Genomic DNA, 26,321 nt, shown 5'->3' with positions numbered 1-26,321 from the left:
TCATGGTTTTAGCAAGAAAGAGATTCTTGTCTCAGGAATAAAAATAGCTTAGATAGCACCTAGCTCAGCACAAAGGCATATTAGCACAGAACATTTAGCATGCATTTATCTCATTTGAAATAATGTAAACAAAATACTTTGAAGTTTATCCCCATTTTATAGATAAGGAAACTGAGGCTTAAAGAGATGAGGTCCCCACCCCTCACCCAAGTCATAAAGCTGTTAATGGGCAAAGATGGGATTGGGCTGGAACGCAGGGCTTGTGGGCCAAATGTGTTGTTCTGTACTTTGAAGTTCTGAAATGATGAAAGTAAAAATGCCATTATGTAAAGATGAGGAAAGGGTTGCATTCCTGCACTAACCAAAGGGTTCTTCTTTCCAACTTTCTGGGAGAACTTTACCTTGACATTTAGAATAAGCAGTAGATACTCCAGCATCAATTTCGCTTTATTCTTCATAGACCTTTAACTGATAATAACTCACATCTCTATAGTGCTTTAAAGTTTTGCAATGTGCTTTACATTCATGATCTTATTTGAGCTTCACAACAGCTCTCTGAAGTAGGGACTCTAGGTATTATACACCATTTTACAGATGATGAAACTGAGGTTCAGGGAAATTAGGGAAATTAAGTGACCTGCCCAGATCCCACAGTTAGTGTCTGAAGTAGAATTTGTACCCAAGTTTTCCTAACACTCAGTCCAGTGCTTTAGCCACTATACTCTACTTGGCTGCTTCTCAAGTGGCAAATCACAAAGAACTAAGTTCGGCCCTAACTTTAAAGGTGACATTCCTTTGACACTCCATGGCCATGTTTCCTCCCTCTGAAGTATGTAATAGGATCTGACTTCCAGAGATTTTTAAATAGGTATTTCCAGAGGTGAATGTCAGACATCTGAAAAAAAGAAAACAATCCATTTGTAAGTTAAGCAAATCTTAACCTTTAAGTTAGCAAACAGGTAATATTGGGAATATATATATATATATATATATATGTGTATGCATATACATATATATGTGTTTATGTGTGTATATATACACACACATATATATACATATATACACATATATGTGTTTATGTATATATATATACACACACATATATATACATATATACACACAAATATATATACATATGCACATAAGATAAGATAAGATAAGATAAGATAAGATAAGATAAGATAAGATAAAACTTCAGGGGAGTTGAAAGGCTAGTGGGAACTTTACTCTCTTCCTGAGTGTAGTGTTCAGCTTGGCCAAAGCTGTTGATGGTCTAAAGAAAGAATTTCCTACTGATGGGTGTGTGTGTGTGTGTGTGTGTGTGTGTGTGTGTGTGTGTGTGTGTGTGATGTTCAGCATAGCTATATAGTACAGTAGATGTGCTCCTGAATGGGTGTACTTGTAGAATATGACTTGTGTAGGCAGAATAACATTGTGTGTTACAAAATTTAATTGTGGAAGCACCCTTAGAAACTAGAAGGTTAAAGCTATATGAGACCTCAGAGCTCATCTGGTCCAAAACTCTCATTTTATAAAAGACCAAGTTGAGTCCCAAAGAAGTGAAATGATTTGTCCAAGGTCACATGGCTCATTAAAGGCAGAGTCAGAAATGGACCTGAGGACTTTAGGTTTCTATTCCAACAGTCATTTTGTTTTGTTTTCTACCCCACTATCCTGCTTCCTCCTTCTGTTAATACAGCCTAGGGTGACATTAGCTTTTCTGGTGGCCAGATCACAGTATTTGATCACATTGACCTTATAAACTACAAAAACCATGAACTCTCTTTTCTACATAAATTGTTTTCTATTGCTACTCTCCTCTCGTCTTTGTGCAATTGATTGTAACTAAAAGCAAGTCCAACTCAGAAGGTGAATTTCAGAAAACCAATATATTTCGCTTCATAGAAAAACCACCTTGCTAGTAAGGTCTTTTAAAAGTGGAAATCTCCAATAAGAATCCTCATGCCCCAATGGTGCACTGCTAATTTCTTTATCATAGCCAGAGGAAGCTAATTCTTGTGTAGGTCTAATTCTTGTGTACACCGGTGATTTTGATGAGCCTCTATTACCAAATCTTTGCTATGCCTTTTGTTATTTGTGTACTGGAGCGAAGCCTCTTGACTAGGAGACACTATAGCTATATGACTATGACTAGAATGTGAGTTCTGGTCTCAGCTCTGCGGCTGGCTCACTGGGTCAACCTGAGCAAGTTATTTTATTACCTTCATGGCTTGAGTTTCCTCATCTGTAAAATAAAGGGATTTGATTAGATCATTTCTAAGGCTCCTTACAACTCTAACATTCTCTGTTTCTTATGATAAAGCCCTTTGTAAAGGCAAATAATCAGCTCCTAGTCTACTTTGTGTAAGTTATAATCATAATGTATAAGTACAATAAGAATAATTATTGTGTAAGTACAATAATGTTCTTAGCAATGAGCATGAATTCATGAAACATTGCTCCAGAGGCAGAAATAACATAAGAGATATAAAGGTATATTCCAAGGTTGTAGATTCTCTTCCTTTGAGAGTCTGTGATTCATAGAATATAGAGTGAAAAGGATGGGGAGGTGGCATGGAAACAGCACTGAATTTAGACTTAGGAGACCTGGACATAAATCCCAGCTCTGCCACTAATTGATTGTGTGACTATGGAAAAATTACTTCACCTCTCAGCCTCAATTTTCTCATCTGTAAAATGGGGATGATATGATAAACATTTCCCAAAACCTTAAAAATCCTTTTTACGAATTCGAGTTACTATTATTCCTACTTGGAGTACAAGATTGGATTAGCTGACTTCTGAGGTTTCATCCTAATCTGAGATTATGAAGGGATTCCTACTTAGGGTAAAGATTGCACTAAGTAACATCCTAAGATCCCTTCTAATTCTGATGTTCTGTGACCCTGTGTGTGCCAAAGTATTTTGTACCTCCTTACTGTTTTCTTTTATGCCTATATAATAATATGAAGACAGGGCCAAGCAGCATTTTAACGGGTGGCAAAATGGAGTGATCAGGATTCTGATCTGATTGAAACACAAGTGTCAAGCCAAAAAAAAAAAATAACATCCCTCTTTCCCTTCCCTCCTCCCTCCCTTTACAAATATCCTTCAGGTGTCAGTTCTGCAGCAGCCCAGTTTTATTACATCAATCATAAGCAGCTTTAGGCTTCCAAAAACATAGTCACAGACAGATGTTGAGCCTGTCTGGGGATTAGAAATATCCTTTTCCATTAAGTATAAATTAACTTAATCACCAGGTATGAAAGATAAGCAGCATAAACAGTATTCCCTGAAGCTTTCATTAAAATTAAAATTCTATTTAAAATTGAGCTTGTATTTTCTAGGACTTGATTCTTCCTCTTACTCCCTCCGCCCCTTCACAGAGATTATATCTGTTGTAAATTTTTTACATTGACAGAGTGGCAGAACTGAGTATATGGAGGACGTTGATGTACTATGTAATTTAACTTTGGCGGCAGGTCTTATTTTAGCAAAAGGATGGATCTGCACATTTTAAAAGAATAATTAGTCTTGGTAAGATGTGGTCTTTGACCATTTTCAGAAGCAATCAAACCATTCTCCAAATTGAAATCCTAATCGAGGAGTCATGCAAGGAGAGTGCTTACAAGTCATGTTGTTTAGATCCATTCTAATGGAAGAACTTTATTGAATGGAGGGAGAAAAGGAGCGAGGGGAATGGGATGGAGAGAGGAATGCCAGGTTCTTTCTAGCTTTGGGAATAAGCCCTGTAGAATTCCTTTGACATGACCTTCCACAATGCCATGTGAGGTAGATTTATTTGAGGTGGGATGGTAATGGAATTATGCCTTGCCATTATAGCAGTGAACTAGAATAATTGATTTCTAAGAAACATTCTATAAGGAATTCCTAGCTTTTGAACTTTCTACCTGCCTCAAATATTCATTTTCGCAGCTGGGGTTTGTACTAAGCCACAATATGTTCTGAGGGGCCCTGCAAGGCATTCTCAGACCCATACCTTCCATGTATCAGGTGACACTCTTAAACTCATGGAATCATAGAATGTCAATGAAGGCAGGGCCTATGGAGGTCATCTTATCCAATCTCCTCATTATATAGAGGGGAAAACTGAGCTCCAGAGAGGAAATGTGATTCACCCAAGGTCATATAGCTAACTCTGAAAGGCAATTCAATGGTGGGTATTAAATGGATAGAGGAAACCTGACCTCAAAACAGTGAATTGATTGTATTTACAATTTAATTGAATTCAGCATATATTTATTAAATACCTACTATGTGCAGAACGTATCAACTTAAATTCCCTTAGTTGAAAAGTCAATCCTCCATCTCTACTCCTCACATGGGAAAATCTATCAAGTGAAATAATATTCCTGATCTTTCAGATAACCAAACATACAGTTAGATCATTAGGTTTAGAAAGGATCTTAGAACACCAAACATGAGGATGTAGAATGTTTGCACTAAAAGAGACTCTAGAACACAGAATGTAAGAGCAAGAAAAGACCTTTTAATAATGACAGTAGTAGTAGCAATAACAACTCATTTATATAGTTCTTTAGGGTTTATTCAGCATTTTATGTACATTATCTCATAGAATGTAAAGGCTACGAAGGACCTTAGTGATCCTTTGGCCCAGCTGCCTCATTTTATAACTGAGAAAACTAAGGACTAAGTAAGGAAGTGAGTTCACAGAAGCAAAGAATCTGAATTGGAAGTGACCTCAGAAGTCACCCATTCCAACCTATACCTGAAAAAAATTTCCCTCTACCAAATACCCAGTGAGGGGTCACTTAGCTTTCGTTTGAAGACCTCAAATGGGGGGACCCTGGTACTTTCTGAGGCAACCCATTCTACTTCTATATAGCTTTAGTTGTCAGGAAGTTTTTCTTCACATCAAGCTTAAATTTTCTTCTTTGTAAATTCCACCCAATTGCTTCTGGTTTTGCCCCCTGAGGCCAAGCAATTATGTCCCCTAATTTTTTTCCAGGTTCCTTCAACCTAATTTCATATGAAATGATCTTAAGGTCCTTTACCATGCTAGTTTCCCTTCTATGAATGCTTTCCAAATTTATGACTCTCCGCAAAATGTGATACTGAAAACTGAATACAATAATCCGGATGTAATTTGACCAGACCAGACTACAGCAGAACAAACTTGGACATAATGCCACTCTCAGTGAAACCCAAGATCACATTAGCTTTTTTCCTATCATATTATACTATTAGAATGTCTGGAGGGCCTCACCATCTATAGGGAATTCCTCTTCCATTTGGACTTTGCACTGGACATCCTCCATGACAATGGCACCCTTGGTGACCTATGAGTCTTTCTGTTTTATACCTAACTTGATATTTGTAATTAGAGACTCAATAAAGTAATCTCTGTTGTTGCATTGTAAAGGACTCCTATGATTTTTAGGATGTGCATGGGGGCTTATCTCAGAAACAAAGCTCTCAAATGCAAAAGCTATTTTTTTATACCAATATTCTTCTGGTAATGGGCATGACTACAAAGCATGGAATACCACAGTCTCCAAGCTACAGCTCATCTAAACAGCAATGAAATAGTAGATGATGAGTGTGAAAAGACTACAATATGTTATCAATAAAAAATTGCACAGAAGTTGTCTAAAAGACATTATTGAAGAGATGTATAACCAGAAAAGAAGCTGAGTTATATGGCAAGAGTGAAGAGAAAGCACTGATGGGCCCATAGAGGTGACTATGCAACCTTAAGCTACCTAGAAGAAGAGCTCTATCAAGTTGCATGATTGCCCTGTAGAGGATTTACAGAGGTTATGGCTAAGAATCCTGTAGGATGAGAAAGCACAAATGGATTATTACAGTCTGTACTATTGAAAGGGCACCCCACATCAATGAATTCACAGATCTATTGAAGTATCATGCATGTTGACTCATGTCCATCAAAACTCCCAAATATTTTTCAGATGAACTACTGTCTAGCCATGCCTTGTCATCTTGTATGTGCAAAGTATATTGCTTTTTTCCTAATCCAAATATAAGATTTACACATGAGTTCACCCCTGTTAAATTTTATTTCCTTAGATTTAGTTCAGTGTTAAAGCCTGCCATGATCTTTTTTAATTCTGACTCTTATCATCCAATGTGTTGACTATCCCTCTTAGCTTTATGGCAACATGTTCCATTTATGCCTTTGTCCAAGTCATTAATAGCAATGCTAAACTGCACACGGCCAAACACAGATCCCTGAAGTATTTCAGGGAAGTCTCCCAAGTTGATGACAGCAAACCATTAGGAACTATTCTTTGGGCCTGCCTATTCAACTAGTTCTGAATCTACCTGACCATAATTTTATTTAATTAGCATATTGACATCTTCTCCATAAGAATAAAGCAATAATCTGTCATATATATTGCTAAATCTGGCTCCACTCATGGGAGTCAGTTGGGTATGATAGAAAAAATATTGGATTAAGAGTCAAAATACTTTCCCTTTAGAACCCAAGCTCTACCACATATTTCCTGCGTGACCTTGGGCAGGTTACTTCACAGAACATTTTGGGGGTTAAACTAGATGACCCCTAATGTCTCTTCCAGCTCTGATCCTATGTCTAGGATCCTATATCATTCCGCTGATCCACCATTATAGAAAGCCAAACAAAAAAGGAACGAGGTTAGTCTGGCATGACTCGTTCTTGGGGAAGCCATTTAGTTGGCTTTTGGGAGTGGGGAGGTGGGGGGGGGTGGTGATTGTCATGATGCTTCCATCATTTGACATAACTGCTTCCTTAGTACATGGTACAGTATTTTAAAATGCATCATCTGGTTACATTTATTTGACTCAATGGTCAAAATTATGACATTTTAATCAATCTTTTCGATGGTTTGCTGACACATTCGAATACGATATAAAAACATTAAAATATAGGAAAAAAATATGCATATTGCATATCACTGGCAAACTTGATCCTAAAATGTTTCCCCAAATGTTTATCATTACCTTAACACCTGAAGATACAGAGTTATAGTGTATCAAAGCTGGAAGGGACCTTAGAAATTAGCTGGTCTAACCCCCTCACATTACAGATGAGGAAAATGAAGGTCAGAGACCTGACATTGCACCATTGCTGGAGATCCAAAGACAAAAATGAAATAGTCCTTGTCCTTAAGGAGCTTAATGAATTGTCCAAAGAAATAGATTTAGTCAGTGGCAGAGCTGAGGCTGAAACTTAGGTGTTGTGCTTCCCAGTACAGTGTTCTTCTTTCTCTGTATTATAAAGATTACATTACTAAAAATGGCTGGAACCACTGTTTTATTTGGGGCTATAAAAGTAGTTCCTACTTTCAAAAACGGTTATACTCCTGACAATAATAATATCTGACATTTACATATTGCTTTAAAGAATATTATATCTATTATCTCATTTGTCATTTCCACTGATAGACACTTTAGTTACTTAGCACTTGACATCCATTATCTGTTTAATTCTTGTGACGCCCTTGCGAGATCTATAGTTCAAGTACTATTTGCGTGAGGAAACTGAGGCTCAAAAAGGAAAAGTAAATTTCCCAAGGTCACATAGCAAGTGAATAGTAGGGCTGGGACTCAGACCTAGTAGGTCTTTTAGGTTACCATTACAATGATATTGTTATTTATTTCACATTATGTCTTGCCTCCCCAACTAGACTGTAAGGTACTAAAAGTGGTAGGCTACATCTTAGGTCTATTTTTCAATCTTCAAGGTGCCTACCACAGTACTCTGGATATAGTTAGTGCTTGAGAATTCTTGGTGGAAGGGAGGGTGTAATATTGATCAATAGAGGAAAACCATTATTAGAAAGTATATTAATAAGCCAAATATTTTATAAATTCACTGTACAGCAACTGCCAAAATTGGCAATATTTCTGTTTGTTGTACAAAACACACGACCACATGGTAGACCATCTCACAAGCTCTAATCATTCTGCATGGTGAACCAGGCAACAATGCATGGCAATTAGCTAATCTGCGGATGTTAAAAGCCTGAATGATTTTCATTATCCTGGCTATGTAAGGCCTGCTGATAATCTACATACTATACAGATCCACCAGGTGTCCTATTCCTTCCCAAAGAGAGAACTTGACACCTCTTTAAGAAGAGAGAAGGCCAACTTACTGCTAATGGAAGAGATTATGACTTGCCCAAGGTCATATAGCTAGTAATTTTTGTCAAGTTTCTGAGGCCACATTTGAACTCAGGTCCTCCTGACTCCAGGACTGATGCTCTATTCACTGCACCATGTAGCTGCCCCTGTATATCTTTTTAAGAAATGTTGTCTTGGTTCTTACACATGCATTTGAGAAGAGTGGAAAGAGCTAATGATTTGGAGGCAAAAATATATACTTTTACCCTCATAAGCTATATGATCCCAGGCAAGACATCTAACCTTGCTGAGATTGTTTCCTCATCTGTAAATTGTAGATAATAAAACTTGCGCTACCTCCTTCAGGGTTGCTGTGAGGATTAAGTGAAGTAATTGATGTGAAAACATTTTGTAAAAGTGTTATATGTCAACTCTTACTATTACTATTTTATATTTTCCTCACCATATGGAAGGATTTTCTTAATTTTGAAATGTCCAGCAATGGAATGAGTTAATTCAAAAAGTGGTAAGGCAGGACAATTAACTCGCAAGGATTCTGTAGGGAAGATTCCTGCACTGAGTGAGGGAATGAGAGTCTCTAAAATCCCAGATCCCCTCCACAGGGTGCTCTCTCCCTCCTCCAACCCCCCATAGATCCTGGTACATCTCTTTATGTTCCAAGAGTTAAGGGGGATGTTTAGCCTGAAGAAGGAAAGGCTGAGGGGGACATGATAGCTGCCTTAAAGTACTGAAAAGGATGTCATATATTGGAGAGATTAGATTTGTTCTATTTAGCCCTTGAAGGCAGAACTAGAAATAATGTATAGAAACTGAAGAGAGGTCAATTTTGGTTTGGTGAAATGAAAAAGTTTCTAACTATTAGAGCTATCCAGAAGTGCAATGGGCTGCCTCCAGAAGTAATTGGTTTCCCCTCCCTGGAGGTCTTCAAGCAGAGCTGGGTCACCACTTATTTTATATATGGTTGCAGAGACTCTCGTCCAGTTATCAGTTGGACTAGGTGACCACTGAGGTCTCTGCCAACACTGAAATTCTGTGATTTCATGAGGTTTATCACATTTAACACATTCTGACTTGTACTAGGATCATTTACATATTTGTTATATTGATTGGATAGATCCAGGACTTTAGAGGTCACATATTCCTGCCTCCCACTTTTTACAGGAATTTTCTCTGCACCATCACCCTTGCAAGTTATTAACTTCTGCTTGAACATGTCCCATGAAAGGAAGTTCATTACTTCACAGAACTGTTTATTCCTTCCTTTGCTGTGTAGCTCTGATTGTTGTAAAGTTCCTGACTCTGAAATGAAATCTGTTCTCTGTAAATGGGTCCTGCCCCAACTGTTCCTAGTTCTGCCCTCTGAGACCAAGCAGGACATAGCTTAATACGTGATAGCCCCCTTCAAGTACTTGAAGACAACTATCGTGGTACCCATAGCTCTTCTTTGGGAGAATTATCCCTACATCTTTATACTGGATTCAAATTATATGGTTTCCAGACCCCTTGCCATTCCAGCTATTCTTTTTGGCATTCTAGTTTGTTGTCTGTGTGTTCTTAAAATATGATCATCCTGGAAGCACTGAGTGCAGTGTCTGTAGTCTGCTTTGGGCTAAGTAAAATAGCACTATATCACCTCTCTAATCATATAATCCTAAATTGGGAGATCTCAAAGGTGGCTGAGAACGTAAAATGTATGAGGAGAATGGAATGTGGGAGGTTTGAGTTGGAAAAGAAAGACCTCAGAACATAACAAATAGAAGTTGAGGACAGGAAAAAACCTTAGAGATTGTGTAGTCCAATTTTCATTTTACAGACTTAGTCCTAGAAAGTGAAGCAATTTGCCTATATTGAGTCAATGTGAATCAAATGATGAATTTTGAGTTTGTATGGTTGCTGTACTGAATAAAAAGCAAAGTTTGATTTACATTTGGAGTTTCTCATCGATTCATGAATTTCTGTAATGCAAGTTAGTTAATGGCAAAACTGGGACTAGAATTCTAGTTTTCATACTCTTATCCAATTTTCTTTCTAGTTTTCTGAAAAACTGTTGCCCAGTTTTGCTGAATGATTGACTGTTAAATCTGCAGCAGAAAAAAGGCTATAGATCTCCAAACCCCTTATTAGCAGTTGTAAATTTGTTTGTTCCAGAGCCTTGCATTTTCATGAAGTTTAAGGCCAGTAAGAATGAAGCGTGCTGAAAAAATTAATAAATTACTAATCATGTATAAAAGATAAGCACTTAGATATAATTTACATAATCTTTCTTAAAATTGTTTTTTTAAATATGTAGTTAATATTTTTTCCCAAGTTGATCTTGTCTGAACAGAGTTCTATGTTAGGCACTTGAATATTGGAGAAATTTGAGTCTTGAGGTCAGACTTCAAATTGCAAATTAAACTTTGCTCCTATTCAAAATATGGCCATAAGTATAATCAGATAGGGCTCAGAGTCGAAGGGCTAAACCAAGCATCATCCACCACAGTATCATAGGACTTATAGAGGTCATCTTTGTTTACAGAAGAGAAAACATAGGCCCAGACAAAAAAAAGTGACTTGGCCAAGGTCACAGTGGTAATAAGTGGCAATACTAGAATTCACACTAAAGCCTTCTTACTACAGATCCAGTGGTCTTTCCACAACAACATCAAAGACAAAGAGTCAAGGAAAGGAAAGCTGGTTCCAGGCTGAGAGGCCTCTACTGCCGGGCATTGAAGCAGGTCAGCTGAGGTCAGTGCCAAAGCCCCAGAGAAGCCAAGTCATGTATAGTCGTTAATATTATATTATTTAAATTACTAGTAATAATAGATACTAACATTTATATAGTGTTTTATAGTTTGCAAAGGATTTCCTTATAACCCTATAATGTAGGTAGGTAGAAAAGTATGACTATTTTCATTTTCTAGCTGTAGAAACTGAGGTTTTGAGAAGCAACTAATTTCTATAGCATTTTAAGGTTTATCAGACACTTTCTTCACAATAATCCTGTGAGCTAAATAGTGCAAGTATTATTTCTATTTTACAAATGAGGAAACAAAAGCTAAATTACATGACTTTCCCACAATCACCTAGCTAGTAAGAGGCAAAGCCAAGACTGTCACAAGTGAATTTATAATAACTGAAGAAACAAAGTCCACGGTATGTGATTTATTTGCAAGGTGTATAGTTGCAGAACAAATAGGGTCCAGGGACCCTCAGCAAGCACAAGGACCCTGAATACAGATTTTTGCACAGATTTTTCTACATTAAAAGAAAACAATAAAAAGGATACATAACAAGATGTAAAATTATGTAATCTGATTTCTTATTGGGGGTTAAATTTGATACTTTCCAAGCTGGTAGTGGGTGTGCAAACAGGTAGAATTTCCCAAAATCTGATGTATGGGAAAACAAAACTGAAGTCTCAAAATGGAGGTTGTTCACAAAATGGAGTCAGTTTGATTCTTACAGTTCTCCCCTTTGATCTTTGGTGATGGGGGTTATCCCTTCCCCATAGTGGATCACTGTCTATAAACTAAATTTATAAGGTTTCTTACATGCTCATTATCACAATCACAAACCAAGAAAAGACCACTAGGAAGAATCCTTTCACATATCTTTGTACAACAACTAATACAAAGAATAATAATGATGCATAAAATGAAGAGAGCTCGCTTACCTATGGTGTCTAATATGCCATTCCCTGCAACCAAAAGAACCAGGAGGAATGCTTCCATCAGGGGTCACTTGGCTTAGGCAATTGTGTTTTTGCTACAATCTGTTAGATTTCCTGAAAACTCATCACAACTTCCCCTGATCAGTTAATATAGGAACAATCAGATTGATTGGTCATAGCACAAGCTCCTCCTTGTGAAGTCATAATAAGGTCTAAGACCATACAATTTTGCAAGACCATTTGTGCTAAAGAATCTACTTCAATTTGGAAGGAGGAGATGGTCTCACTTGGCCTGTGTGAATTTTTTAATTTCAAGTTGAAAGGTTCCTAACAGCCTATTCTAAAGCACAGACCCCAGTATATGGAATTAGGGAACAAAGGCATTTCATCCCCTTTCCATGTTGTTTTACTGAGTTTTGGATTGTAACTTTTTTTTGATGTTTAAACCATCATGCTCCCAAGTCCTATGGTATGATTAAAGACTGATACTGGTGGGTACAAATAGGTGATCCTACATGTCCCAAACCAATTTGGGGGAAAGGAAGAATAAGCTTGTTTGCCACAAAGAATTGTCCAGGGAGCCCCTAGTCCCCAAGCAACTTCTGAAGAAGGATATTTAATTCCTCCAAAGGTTCGATTATTCTTATAAATTTGTACTGAAGGTTGCATCATACTTGGTCCAGCTAGAGCCATTATTAGCAATGTTAGTCAAAGAAATACACCGAGGTTTCTTGTCTCTGATCCCATTAAAGAGGCAGGTAGCATAAATAAAAGGGTCTCCTTTGGTAATACCAAGAAAAGCAAAAGTTGATCTATCCATCTTTAAATCTCCTAAATTTATACTATCATTAGGAACTTGCATCTTGGTGATACAGAAATGAAAACTCAGAAAAGGAGTGGCAAATACAAGCAATACAATCCTAAATTTGATGACATCAAGGGGCCCATTAAATTTGAAAATAAGTTGTTTGTTATAAAGTTGGGTCAGTGATATTAGTCTTGGCTTGCTATCTTCTATTTTCCTTCTAGGGGGATAAATACTGTAGATGGCTTAAGTAAAGGGTATAGAAGCCCCTTTCAAAGGTGGTGTTTTAGGATACCCAGAGTCAATGTAATCTGCTGATTGTGAGAGAATTTTAATAGAGAGCACTATGCAGGATCACTCTGGTGGAGATGATGACAAACTCAGCATACATGGGGCCCAATTACTCTAAGGTGATACAAAGCCTGACCTGTATCACCATGAAATTTACTAATAATTGTATTGTCTTTTCCAATCCTCCTGGTAAGAATGGAATAGTGTGGTACCTCCCTTGGTCTTGATGGTGAAGGGGACAGTAGATTTTAACAATTTTTAACAATTCTACATGTGAGAATCAGGGATGTCAGATAGAATCCCTGGACCATCACCAGAGGTCTCTTGGGTATTCTGAACCAATACAGGGAACAAAGAGAGGAAGTCTTCAGGGATTTGCAAAGACAGAGATCCATCAGGGAGCAGGAATAGTGGCTCTAAGTTTACAAAGGAGATCATAGCCGAACAGGTTAGCAGGACACTTGGGCATAAGGTGAAAAGAATGTTCTACTGAGAGTGATCCAACAGTAATCATATAGAGAGACAATTTGGGGGACATTTTGAGGCTTCCCCAAGATTCCAGCAATATTTAGAGATCCAGTAGAAGTACACTTTAGAATCTGGTTTGCTCATCAAAACCAGATTAGAAGCTCCAGTATCTAATAAACAATTATAAATCATGTAACCAACTTTAAGGGAGACATGGGATTCACCAGTGTGTGGGGAGGTAGAGACTGGGATAATTGGAGCAAGGGCATCAGGACTGAGAAAAATGAAAAGATTCTCATCAGAACCTGTGTCCCTGCTCCTCTCTATACCCTCATGCCAAAGATCCTGCCTGGGTTCTTCCAGGGTCCCCTCTCTTTCTATTAATTAAGTCCCACTTCTTTCTACATTTTCTTAGAAGATGGCCCTTTTTGTGATAACAAAAGCGCTTGTGCAGCCCCCCAGTTACTTGATACAGTTTGAATGGGAGCCGGAGCTGCTTGGGCAGGGGCCCAAGCTTGGAAGGGAGCCGGAACTGCTTGAGCAGGGGCCAAGATTGTTTGAGGTTTTGGCTTAGGTTTCTACTCTTTATCTCTCCCTTCATAAACATACTGAGTGATGCTTTTAAGCTCACCAATGCCCTTTTCATGCCAAGTACAACTCTTATGAAAATATTTTCATATTTCTGGCATGGATTGGTTAACAAAGGCTGAATTAATAATTTTCATGTCTCTCAGATTGAGTAGATTTAACCCAGTGTACCGCTTAGCGCTCATACAACCTGTCATAAAAGTGGTTAGGGGTTTCATTTTCTCTTTAAAAATCTTTTTGGAACTTACTCTAATTTTCAGAGTGGATAGCACATTTCCATGCCTCTGATCAAAGATTTCCTAGCCTGCTGTAGCCTGGTATAGTTGGCTAGGCTATTACGGTTCCAATGAGGATCTTGTGATGGCCAATTAGGAAGACCTGCCAGGCCAGCAAGTACTCCTGCTACTTGGCTCATCTATTTGCAGCCTCAATAATGGCAATTCCTTCCCCAAGGGAGAGTAAGGTCTCCATTAAATCAGTTACATCTTCCCAGTTAGGATTATAACCTCTAAATATGGCCTGAAATTGGGTTATAACAGCCCCAGGATCCTCATCAAATTTAGGAGTATCTCTCCTCCATGTGGAGAGATCGGAGAGACTAGAAGGTTGATGATTTCTTATGGATAATAATATGTGGGTTGGTTGGATCAGGTAGAATCCTTTCCCAGAAAGGAAAGAGACCTGCAACAGGTCCCTCATGTTCAAAGGAGATCAAATCTCCTGTTACACCAGGAGGGGAGCAAGATGGAACAACAGAGGAAGAAGGAGAAGGGGATGCCTGTTTAGCAGCATTCCTTGTTGGTTGTCCTTTATGCTCAAAGAGGACCAAAATGACATCACTGTGTTGGAGTAAAGTTATAGTGTGTCTCACTGAGGCTGATCAGACCAACACAAGCTCAGAAGGCTCTACCACAGGTCAGACACAAATAGTCCACATGAACATTTGATCTGGAGATGTCTCTAAATTTGTGCATCTCATATTTCTTTTGAGCTACTGCAATTCTGTCTTGTTCAGTTTCTTGCCAGTGTCTCCCATCACACAATCAACTCCAAAGTTCTTCAGCAAAACCTTGAGAATGTCCTTGTATCACTTCGTCTGACCACTATATGAGCACATACCTTGTGTGAATTCTCCATAAAATGGTCCTTTAGGCAAATGTACATTTGGCATTTGAACAGTGTGGTCAGCCTATTGGAGTCATGCTCTCTGCAAGCAGCATGCCTAGAAGTGTGAGGTAGAGGTGAAGTGACAGAAAGAGTGGTGGTAGTCATAACAGATTTGAGAGGAAAAGGTAGAACGAAATATAAAGAGGATAGCCTTTTAGGGGGTGTTGGGCCCAGTCCATCAGATAAAGTGGGCCAGCAAAATCAATATTGCATCTGATATGAAATGAGCTATTTTCAATGGCTAACCTTAATTACTTCAATTTATAGTAATGAAAAGTGCCATATTGGGACCAAAAAAGATTACCAGATCAATCTTTTGTAGTCTTAGACCAAATTTCACATAATTCAATAGCACTTTTTTTTGGTCATTCCTGGTTGAACCAGGAGTTTTCCCTGGTCCCAGGATATAATGAACTGCATGTTGTCCACAACCTTGGTGAGAGTGCAGCCTGAACCAGATTATAATATAATTGGAAAAGTTTTAATAAAATAAATAAAAATACAATAAAACATAGATAACATTAGTATGTGATTTTCTAAGTTAGTATGCAGCCACATGGACCCTTACTTATGGTTGAGTGGTCCCATTTCTATTTGAGTTTGACATTACTGTTTTAAGCTCTCACAGCTTTTTGTCCCTCTTGTATCTTAACCATGTTCTAATATACATCATAGTTATTTGTCTATGTATTCTACCTCCCCAACTGGACTATAAGCTCCCTGCCGGCAGAGATTGTGAATGTCTTTTTCATCTCTTTATTCTCCCTCAATATGTATTACAGGCCTTCACACACAGTACATACTTAGTGTTCATTAATTTAGTAATGTGTGTATTTGTGTGTGGTAGTGAGGAGGGTCCTGATTGAGGATTTCATCCTTGTAGCAAACTTCTATTGAAAAAATTCTCTCTACTTGTGCAGATTGGCAACTATTCTACAATTTACAATCCTAGAGAATTGCCTGGGACATTAAGAGACTAGCTACTTTTCCCAAGGTAGGATTTGAACCCATGTCTTCCTGACTCTGAGGCAGGCTTTTTATTCACTATACCATGATTCGTTCCTTGCTAAATTTAATGAATTTTAAAAGTTCAGCCCATGGTTCATAAATAACCTAAGCCCTCCCAACCCAACTGAGGAAAGAGTCTGTAAATACTAGAGAAGAATGAGGCTTATTAATGAAGAAATATATATATATAAAATCATAAAATATCAGAACTAGAAGGAATCTTAGAACATAAAATGTCAGCATATAAAAGGTTAGTGCCAGAATGGACCTGAGAAACTAGAATGTTGGAACAAAGAATACAAAGTCTAAGTCTGTAGAACATTGAATGTTAGAATAGGAATTAACCTTGTAGCACAGAATGTTTGAATTGGAAGGAACAGGGGGCAGCTAGGTGGCGCAGTGAGTAGAGCACCGGTGCTGGAGTCAGAAGGACGCAAGTTCAAATCTGGCCTCAGACACTTGACACAATTACTAACTGTGTGATCTTGGGCAAGTCACTTAACCCCAATTGCCTTCCCTTCTCCCCTCCAAGAAAAAAAAAGAATTGGAAGGAACCTTAGAATATACAATGTCAGAAAAGAGCAGGTAAAGATAGTAGAGCATAGAATGTTAGAACTGACCTCAATGTAGTAGGGAAACAAAAGAAGGTGAAATGGCTTGTTCAAGTTCAAACAACCAGTTAATCCAGAGCCAGAACTGGAACTCAACCTCCTAGCTCTTTGTTCAGGCTTTTCCACTCCATCACAGCTACTTCTAAAAATGATGCAATCCAACTAAGAAAGAACTCAATAAATGATTTGATTAAACATTGCTACTCTTCTGACAGATAGGAGACCAGACAAAATAAGGCAACATCCTAGGGTTCTGGAGAGCCTAAGTAAATAGAGACCCTGCACTGTATAAATCCAGGGAAACAAAATAAACCCAGAACATTACTCTAGGGAAGGTAAGTTGTCATGATGGAGTTTTAAGCTAAATGCTAATTAATTGAGCTGGAATATAAATAGGACTTACCCCACAGTGTTGGAACAGAAAGTCTAGCTATCTTGCTTGATGCATATTTCAAACTTCCCTCCATGGTCCCTACTTGCTGGAAATCTACAAGTCTCATTGTCTGAAAAATCTCTTCCTCTTAGCATACCTGAATGTCCATGCATCTTGGGACTTGCAGTTCTGAATCCAGCTATCCTAGCCTTAGAATCATAGGACAGTAGATCTAGATGAGAACTTTTGAACATTGAACATACACTTACTATACTACATATGTTAAGACTAAGAGGGAACATTAGAACAGAGAATGCTAAAGCTGGAAGAGACCTTAAAACAGGATTTCCCAACTTTTTCAATATGAGGACGTCTTTTCGATGCCAAAAATTTTCAATGACCCTCTATATAATGGCATTTGTACTATTTTTATTACTTGACTGAAAAAACTCATAATGACAAAAAGCTGAAATGGATTCAGTAATGCTTTAAAATTAATTTGTAATTTATTAATCACAGCAGTATCTATGTATATTTGAAAAATAGTAATGCATCTATGTCTAAGACATTTATTCAGTCTACAGAAGACATGTTTTATTTTTTATTGGCTTTCATCTGTGTTCAAAGACCCCTTGCAAAGACCCCCTCCCCCGGGGGTCTGTAGTCCACAATTTGAGAACCTTTCCTGTAGAACAAAGGACAATTTATCTGGAGGGAAAATTTAGAATATAGAATATAGAATGTGAGAGCTGAAGGGGGCATTAGAATGTAGACTATTAGAACTGGAAGGTACTCTAGATCATGGAATATAGTGCTGGCACTGGAAAAAATAATTAGAGCTAGAATGTTAGAATTAGAAATTCATTTTAGAAAATAGAATGTTAGAGCCAGTAGGACCCTTAGAGGTCATCTAGTACAGGACTTCTTGATTTATAGACAAGGGGGCCCAAACAAGAGAATGATTTGTCTGGAGTCACTTTGTTAGTTTGAAATGTGGCTTCAGATAGGTTTACTCTATGGCAGAGCCAACACTAGAACCCAGGACTCAACTCTTTGCCTAGTGTTCTTTGTACTATACCACAGCTATCTCTAAGCACTATGAGAAACAAAGATTTCTCTCTGAAGGAGGGAATTCAAAATTAGAATTTTTCTTCCAAAACATCGAACAGAAAACTCCTATGGGTCATCTCTTTTTTGTCACAAAATACTTATTATTTCCTAATAGCTAGGCTAAAAATCGATATAGTGGGATGGGGGGGGTGGCAAAATGGGGTGTGTGTGTGTGTATGATAGCAGTGGTGCTATGAAAAGATTCTTGAATATGGATTGGTTTATGTCTTGCCTCTAAAATTACATAGCTGTTGTGACTTTGGATAGTTAGTCATTTCAAGTCTTTGGGCCTCAGTTTTCTCATTTGGAAAAGGAGGGATGTGAACTAAATCAAGGGCTCTTAACCTTTTTTGTGTCGTACTGCTTTGGCAGTCTAATGAAGTCTATGGATCCCTTCTGGGAATAATATTTTAAATGTATGAAGCAAAATACATAGGATTATAAAGGAAATCAATTACTTTGAAACCTTTATTAAAATATTTTTTAAAAAGCAAGTTCACAGACTCTAAGTTAAGAACACCAGTCTAGAATCCCTTCTAAATAAATGATTATATGATTCTAAATGAAATGTATCTAGCATTATCTAGGCTCATTGGCCTAGATGAAACATGATAATAATAGTAATAGCTAGCATTTATTTGTCAGCTTACTAGATTTAAACTCTGTGTGGGTAGGGATGTTTTCTTATCTAAACCATATATCTCCCCTACTATCCAGCACAGGGTGCTACATACAATAGGTACTTTAAATGGTTATTGAATATAGTGCTTTGAGGTTTACAAAAAGCCCCAGACACATTGGGTACCTCCCTCCCACTTTTCTAGCTCATCTGTTTTTGCTCAAATGGGGAAGTGAAGGAAAGGAGAAGGGAATGCACATTTATTAAGTGCCTACTATTAGTCAGTCACTGTTCTATGCACTTTACAAATATTATCCCATTTGATCTTCACAACCCTGTGAGGTAGGTGCTGCTACTATTCTCATTTTACAGTTCAGGAAACTGAGGCATACGGAGGATAAGTAACTTGCCCATGGTCACATAGCTAGTATCTGAGGCTAGATTTGAATTCAAGTCTTCCTGACTCCAGGCCCAATGTTATATCAACTAGCTTCAGATGGCATCTGAAACTATCAGTGTCTAATGGGTGGGGAACCTGTGGCCTTAAGGCCACGTGAGACCCTCTAGGTCCTCAAGTGTGGCCCTTTGCTCTGTGAAGTTTGGATTCAGTCAAAGTGCCATACTTGAGGACCTAGAGGGCCACATGTGGCCTTGAGGCCACAGGTTCCTCACCCCTGGTAGCGGTCCCTGTAAGGCTGATTATCAAGTTCCCTAGTAAGAACTCAGGCTTATAATGCACAAATTTTAGAATATTTTACTTACATATATGCTCTCCTGGTCAATTAACTGTTCTGATTCCCACTACTAGCCAAGTTTTGGTGGAGTGACCCTGTGTGCCCCCTTTTGCCCAACATCTGAACAATGTACCTCCACTTGGAGAATACTTCCCACTGAAGTGTGTTTTTTTTTTTAAATTTAGAAAGGGACTCATGCTTTCTTCTCCTTTTCCTTTCCATTTTCTCTTTTGTCTTGTAACAGCTGAGTTAGTTCATAAAAATCATCTTGGGGCTTTTCTTGAGAGTTGAAAAAGTAGAGGAGGTACAGAGTTGGCTTTTTTTCTGAGCAGATGTCTGTAACACACATGGTAATATGTGGATAACTCTGCCAAAATGGCTCCATATGGATTCAGTCTTCACAATACCTGTGAAATAGGGCATACAAGTTTTATTTTCCCCTTTTATATTTGAGGAATCTGAGAAAGAGATGTGACTTGCCAAAAGTTATATGATGAGTTAGTAACAAAGCCAATACTGGAATCCAGGTCTTTTGACTTCAAGTTCAGAGCTCTTTCCACTGGGGTCATTTTCCCCATGCCTAAAGGGGGCTTTTAGCTTTGCCAAGAAAATAATAATGACAACTTCTGTTTTTATATAGTATTTTAAAGTATGCAAAGTACTTTCCCCACAACAACTTTGTGAGATAGGTAGAATAAATATAATTATCCCCATTTGCAAAGAAAGAAACTGAGGTCGAAGATATTAAGTAACCTTCCTAAGGTCACAGATCTAGCAATCAGAACTGGGATTCAAATTCAGATATCCTAACTCAAAAGCTAGTGCCCTTTCATCTGTACTACACTACTCTTATTTATAGAAATTTAATAGAGCCTGATTTGATCTCAGTCAATAAACATTTGTTTAGTGCCAGCTGTGTACCAAGATCTCTGCTAAGCCCTGCAGATACAAAAAGAAGTAAAAGAAAATCCCTTCCCTCAAGGAACTTACAATATAATGAAGAACACTACAAGCAAACAAATATGTGTAAACAAGTGTATATGCAAGATAGATGTGAAATAATTTTGAGGGAAGGCACTAGAATTAGAGGTTGAAAAAGGCTTCCAGTAAAAGATGGGATCTTAGTTGGGGCCTGAAAGAATCCAGGGAAACCAGTAGGTATAGATGAGGAAGGAATGCATTCCAGGCATTTTTGGAGAAAATGCCTGAAGCTGAGAGATGGAATATCTTGTTTGTGGAACAGCCAGGAGGCCAGTCACTGGATCAGGGTATGTTACATAGAAAGCAGTGTATGTAAGAAGACCTACCTTTCCACTACCTTTCTTTATTTGAACAGCAGAAGATTTTGTTTTTGATCCTTGAGGCAATAGGGAGCCAATGGAGTAGGAGGGTGACATAGACTGACCTCTGCTTTAGGAAAATCACTTTAGTGGCTGAATGGGGGGTGGATTAGAATACGTAGAGACTTGAGGCAGGTAGACCCCCTAGTAGGCTACTGCAATAATGCAGGCATGAGGTGATAAGATCCTGAACCAGAGTGAGGTCGTGTCATAGAATTGAAGAGGGCATATTTGAGAGATGTTGCAAAGGTGAAAGGCTTGGCAACAGATTGGATATGGGAAGGTGAGAGATAGAAATCAAGGATGATACCTGGCTGCAAGCTTGTGTCCTCTTCAGTAATAGGGAAGTTGGGGGACAGGAGGGTTTAGAGGGAAAGATAATGAATTCTGTTTTGGACATGTTGAGTTTACTGGATATCCACTTCAAGATGTCTGAAAGGCAGTTGGAGCTGCAAGACCAGGGGTTAGAAGAAAGGCGAAAGTAGGATGAATAGATTTGAGAATCATCAGTATAGAGATGGTAATTAAATCCATAGGAACAGACTAGATCACTCACTTTACAGATGACTCATGGCAAATTCTCTAATCTAGCTGTCCATTTGGATAGATATAATTTAGATGTATCTAGCTAAGTATTATTGCACATGAACCATTTTATAAAACTTTACATTTAACTACATATGGTATATGACCCTGCCCTATTTAATCATAGGATAGGAGATATTTTTCTATTATTTTCTTTAGGTTTAAGGGGTAGAACATAAGCTAAGCAGTTGTAAACCTAGTTTTGAATAACTCACTCACCTCCCCATCCCCAGCCATTACTCAGTAGTCTATGAGCAGAAAAATGGTTGAAGCAAGTCTCTAGGTCAAGGATAGGTATCAGTTGTTCATTGATCACAGGGTATGGATATTATCTAAGCTTTACCAATGAAATGGGCTCTAGGGAAGAGGGAGCTGGGCAGTCTAAGGAGGAGAACAGAGTTAGAACAGGAAAAATAAATCTCAGGCTGCATTAATATAGGCATGGTATCTAAAACAGGGAAGATGAAGTCCCACTATCCTTTCCCTGCTCAGACCACATCTGGACCGCTCTGTTTAGTTCTAGACATGACTTGCTAGTTTAGGAAGAATAGTGACAAACTGGAAGATGTACAGAGGAGAGTTACCAAGATGGTGAGAAGAATGAAGGTAGACTCCAAATGAGGATCAATCGAAGGAACCAAGTGTATTACTGCTGGAGAAAATATGATTTGGGGAACCCTGATAGCTATTTCATCTATTTAAATGGCTTTCATGTGAAATTACTTGTCCAATTTGGCTCAAGTGAGCAGAACCGGTACAAATGGGTGAAAGTTATAGAGAGATAGATTTTGGCTTGATACAAGGACAAAACTCCTGTCAGAACTGTCCCAAAAGTTGAATGGACTGATTTTAGAGGTAGTGTATTCTTCATCATTGGAATATTGTGGTGAAAGCCACATGACCTCTTATTTTGGATGTTGTAGAAATAATTTCTGCTAAGGTTTGGATTGGATGCTCAGAACTCTAAGGTCTCCTCCAACTTCAAAATTGTGAGGTTATTTGCTTTTAGGAAAAGATCCCATACAGGGATTGTTGATAGCATCATGAGAATGTCAGGCTTATAGAATGGATTCATGGCAAAGTTTGTGTTCTCTGAGACACATGGATGCCAGAAAAAGGGGGTCCTAGAAACCAGTATAGGGATATATAGAGGTTGGGTTGGCAGCTTAACCAGTAAAGGCAAACCTGTGAGCTTGTGAATGTGCTCTAGGTGAACCAACCTGGGCAGAGATAATGGATAAGTGGAAAGAAGGAGAACCCAGAGGGTCTAGCATTGAGATCTCTAGAAGGATAAGACAAGGGACTATGCATTTATTTCAGATGAAAACTCTGGAGAAAAAATCTTCAGAAGTCACATAGGTAGGGTCTTTCCTAGTTATGAAGTCAGGGTGAAAGAATAGGACTTTAAGGCCGATGGCTGGAGGACATAGGCTGATGGATACTTCTTTGCTGGCTAGAGGCCTACCTAGGAGAAGGTATCATCTGGCGAGAGGGAAGAATTTTGAAAAGGTTTTCCTTTCCTGCCTCTAGACTGGGTTTCCACACCCACAGATAAGGATTTTAGGGTCATAGTCTAGAACTACTGAGACACACATTACTAAGCCAAATCCATTGGCTAGAAATATCATCATCATCATCATCGTCATCGCTCAAATTCCTATAGTACTTTAAGATTTACGAAGCACTTCCTAAAAAATACCTCTATGGGGCATGGAATATAAGAATTATTATCAGCATTTTACCAGTGAGCATATTGAGATTCAAAAATGGTGGAACGACTTGCTCAAGATAACACAAATATTAAATTTTAGGGTTGGAAATTGAACCCTTGTCTCCTGACTCTTAGTTCAGGATTCCTTACGTTTCACCAGGTGGGCTGCGTCCCCTAAAATTGATCTAACTTCTAGCCCAGGCAATATTGGGTCACCTGGCTCCAAGGTTAAGAACTAAGATCTAAAATAAGGGGCAGAGGGAACTAAGAAAGAATAAGGCCTACTTTCAAGAGCATTGTGTTGTACGACCAAGATTACCTGGTAAGACCCCTGTATCTTGTAAACTTTCCTTTTTAGTGGAAATCGTAAATTATCACCTGTCGCCATAATTCCTTATAGTGCTTAACAGTAAAATCCTTTAAAGAAGGATTAAATGCATTTTTCAAGAAGTAGAAAAAGAGAAAGCCCTGTGTCCTCTCCCTCATACTTATTTTAGTGGTACCAAAATTCTTCCCGAGATACAGCTTTCTCCCCTGGGGCAGAACTCTTTCCCCTTGCCATCCTGCATCAACTTCCTGGATAATCCCTGCCCAGGTCTTTTGCCTAGAGAATCAAGTCTACCTGATCTGAAGTCCTGGGGGAGAGAGGCAGCTACCAGAGGGAAGTGACTAGTGGTCTTGGATACAGAGCTGTGAAACATGGGCTACCTTTCTCTCCTTACTTGCCTGGCTTACCTATTGACCCTGTAACCCTACTGGGAGTGGCCTCTAACCTCCTGGTCATAGAAGACCCATCCCCATGTCTGGCTATAGATGCTATATCAGAAGTGAATGCAATGTGATTAAGGAAGAATTTAGAGGTGAGGAATGTGGTGGCAACAATGAAGTAATTAAGGATACCCACGAGTCTAGTCCTGGGGGCTTGCTGGTAGAATAGAAGAATAGGATAACCCATTTTTCCTTTATGAAGGGGTGGATTTTAGAGCCTCCCAATTCCCTAAAATTCTATAGTCCAACCAGGGATGAAGCACTCCAGAGTGCAGCTGATTAACTGTTAGATTTAAAAGGCATTTACCTTTGAGAGCATCTAGTCCAAACTCCTCATGTTAAAGAGGAGGAAACTGAGGCACAGAGAGAGGAAGTGAGTTGCCCAAGGTTAAAGAGCAAGGTAAACATTCAAGGCAATCATGTGTCTACTATAAAATATCATGTTTCTGACTTGCTCAATAGCTCATTCTGCTTTTTGATTTCAGCTTTCCAGATGTCTTTATGGACAGAAAATCCAGATTCCCATCCATTTTTGGCAGAATGTCTCCATCGAAGCTTCAGTTTTCAAAGTTTTCCATAGTCAGGTATTCACTAGTTGAGCAGCTTCCGTTATATTTAGTGGTACTTAGCTGTAGTTGGAATAGCTCAAGTTCTTTTATAAATGGATACAGCCCACAAGCACCATATTATCTCAGTCAGAATGATGGGGCCTATATAGGAATGGATATAGTACACGGATAGGCATAAATCTGTAACTGGGATGGTATATTAAAGTAGGAATAATTCTTTTGTTTTCTTTGAGATTAGAGGTCCTGAGTTGGGCTGCTTGTGGTCATTTGGCATAGATTTATTAAGTACTTAATATGTGTAAGTTATAGGTGCTACACAGGAGCCAAAGATTAATAAGATCTAGTCACTGCTCTCAAAGAGTTTATAATCTATCAACTGTGGCCTATCTTTTTACAAAAGTATAGGAGGTCCTTGGATTTTGACTCAGGATCATTTTTGATCACCACTTGACAGCCTTTCCAAACTCATCCAACAATAGTGAAAAGCCTGATATAGTTAGAGAACAATCTATGATTCATGACCTCTGTGACCTCAGGCAAGTCACTTAGGTTTCCTCATTTGTAAAATGAGGGGGGGTTATACAAGCTGAACCCTAAAGATTCTTCCAGCCCTAAATCCCATGATTCTATTTATCAAGTGCCTATATTGAAGATGATAAGATGAATATGATAGGGTCCCTGCCATTTTGGAGCTGAGTTCTATAGGGAGAAATAAGATATAGATCTATATCTATAGGTATAGATCTAAATCAATATAGATATATGTGTAACCAATACAAAACACTCTATAAGTGCATGTGAAAGTTATAGACAAGATGAAAGTGATCTTCTCTGCCCTTTCTTTATTTGCAGGAATGCAATCCCTTAATTATTCTTTGTATTCATGTCAGTGTCCTACCACAGTGCAAGGAATTAATTACCTTTGCTGCCTTTGTCTGGTCACATACTCAGTCAAACAAATATTCATGAAGTGCCTGCTTTTCACCCATCCCAAAAGTACACTTTAAGGCAAATAGATGTAATCTCTAAATTAGAGAGTTGATATTAGTCAATCTTTTAAATAGTTTGAGGCTTTTTGACAATTAAACTGTCTTTCTTATTATGAATTTGAGCATCGATACAAACATTTCAATATGCAAAGAACAAAAAAGATTATATATGAACCTATGAACTGCTGTTAGACAGTGTTTTTCAAAAGTATACATTAAATTTAACAAGGCAGTAACAAAATCATGATTTGTGTCCTCTTCTGAAATGCTTTTTGTTTTCTTCTGAGTATTGTTAAATGTTTTATTCTTTTTTTCTACAAGTCCATCATTTTAACAAATAAGTCAAGCAAAACCCATCAACACATTGACCATGTGTGAAAATGTTAACAGGCCTCTTTGGTGTTCCCCAACAAAACTAGACTTCCTGACATAGACTTGTGCACTCATTACAAACACTCAAAGAATTATACACACTCAGGATTTATATTGATCTTAGCAGTAATGTCACATTTATTCCCAGGTTTAGCATTGTAAAAAGAGGTGATTATTTATTAAAATAAACACTAATTACTTAGGGAGATTTTAGCTCAGAACAGATTTAGCCATCTGCCAAATAACCTCCAGTAAAAATTAAGTCCAGTAAAAACTCTTAACAATTAAATTCAATAAACATTTATTAAGCACCTACTCTGTTCAAGCACTATGTTAAGGACACAGAGATTAAAAAAAAATCCAGCCCCCACACATGAAGAGTTTATAATCTACATTTCTCTGGCCCTGTTCTCATCCCCAGATTTGTATAG

General features: G+C 38.2%; 1 protein-coding gene across 2 annotated transcripts in view; it reads left to right on the top strand.

Annotated features, from left to right (window-relative positions):
- TTLL11 (tubulin tyrosine ligase like 11) overlaps nucleotides 1-26,321 on the top strand; it is a 255,439-nt gene that overhangs the window by 136,243 nt on the left and 92,875 nt on the right. The window contains exons 7-8 of one of the 2 annotated variants that reach the window (XM_036750194.1): nucleotides 10,750-10,857; nucleotides 24,446-24,544. The exons of the other annotated variant lie outside the window; for it this stretch is intronic. Of the exons in view, the coding sequence (XP_036606089.1) occupies nucleotides 10,750-10,857; nucleotides 24,446-24,544 (207 nt within the window). The remainder of the gene's footprint in view (nucleotides 1-10,749; nucleotides 10,858-24,445; nucleotides 24,545-26,321) is intronic. 2 annotated transcript variants of the gene reach the window in all.

Source organism: Trichosurus vulpecula, chromosome 3 (genome assembly GCF_011100635.1).
Source record: "Trichosurus vulpecula isolate mTriVul1 chromosome 3, mTriVul1.pri, whole genome shotgun sequence".
Classification (NCBI taxonomy): Eukaryota; Metazoa; Chordata; class Mammalia; order Diprotodontia; family Phalangeridae; genus Trichosurus; species Trichosurus vulpecula.
The sequence above is the reverse complement of the archived record's forward strand: the minus strand, read 5'-3'. Positions and strand labels throughout refer to the sequence as shown.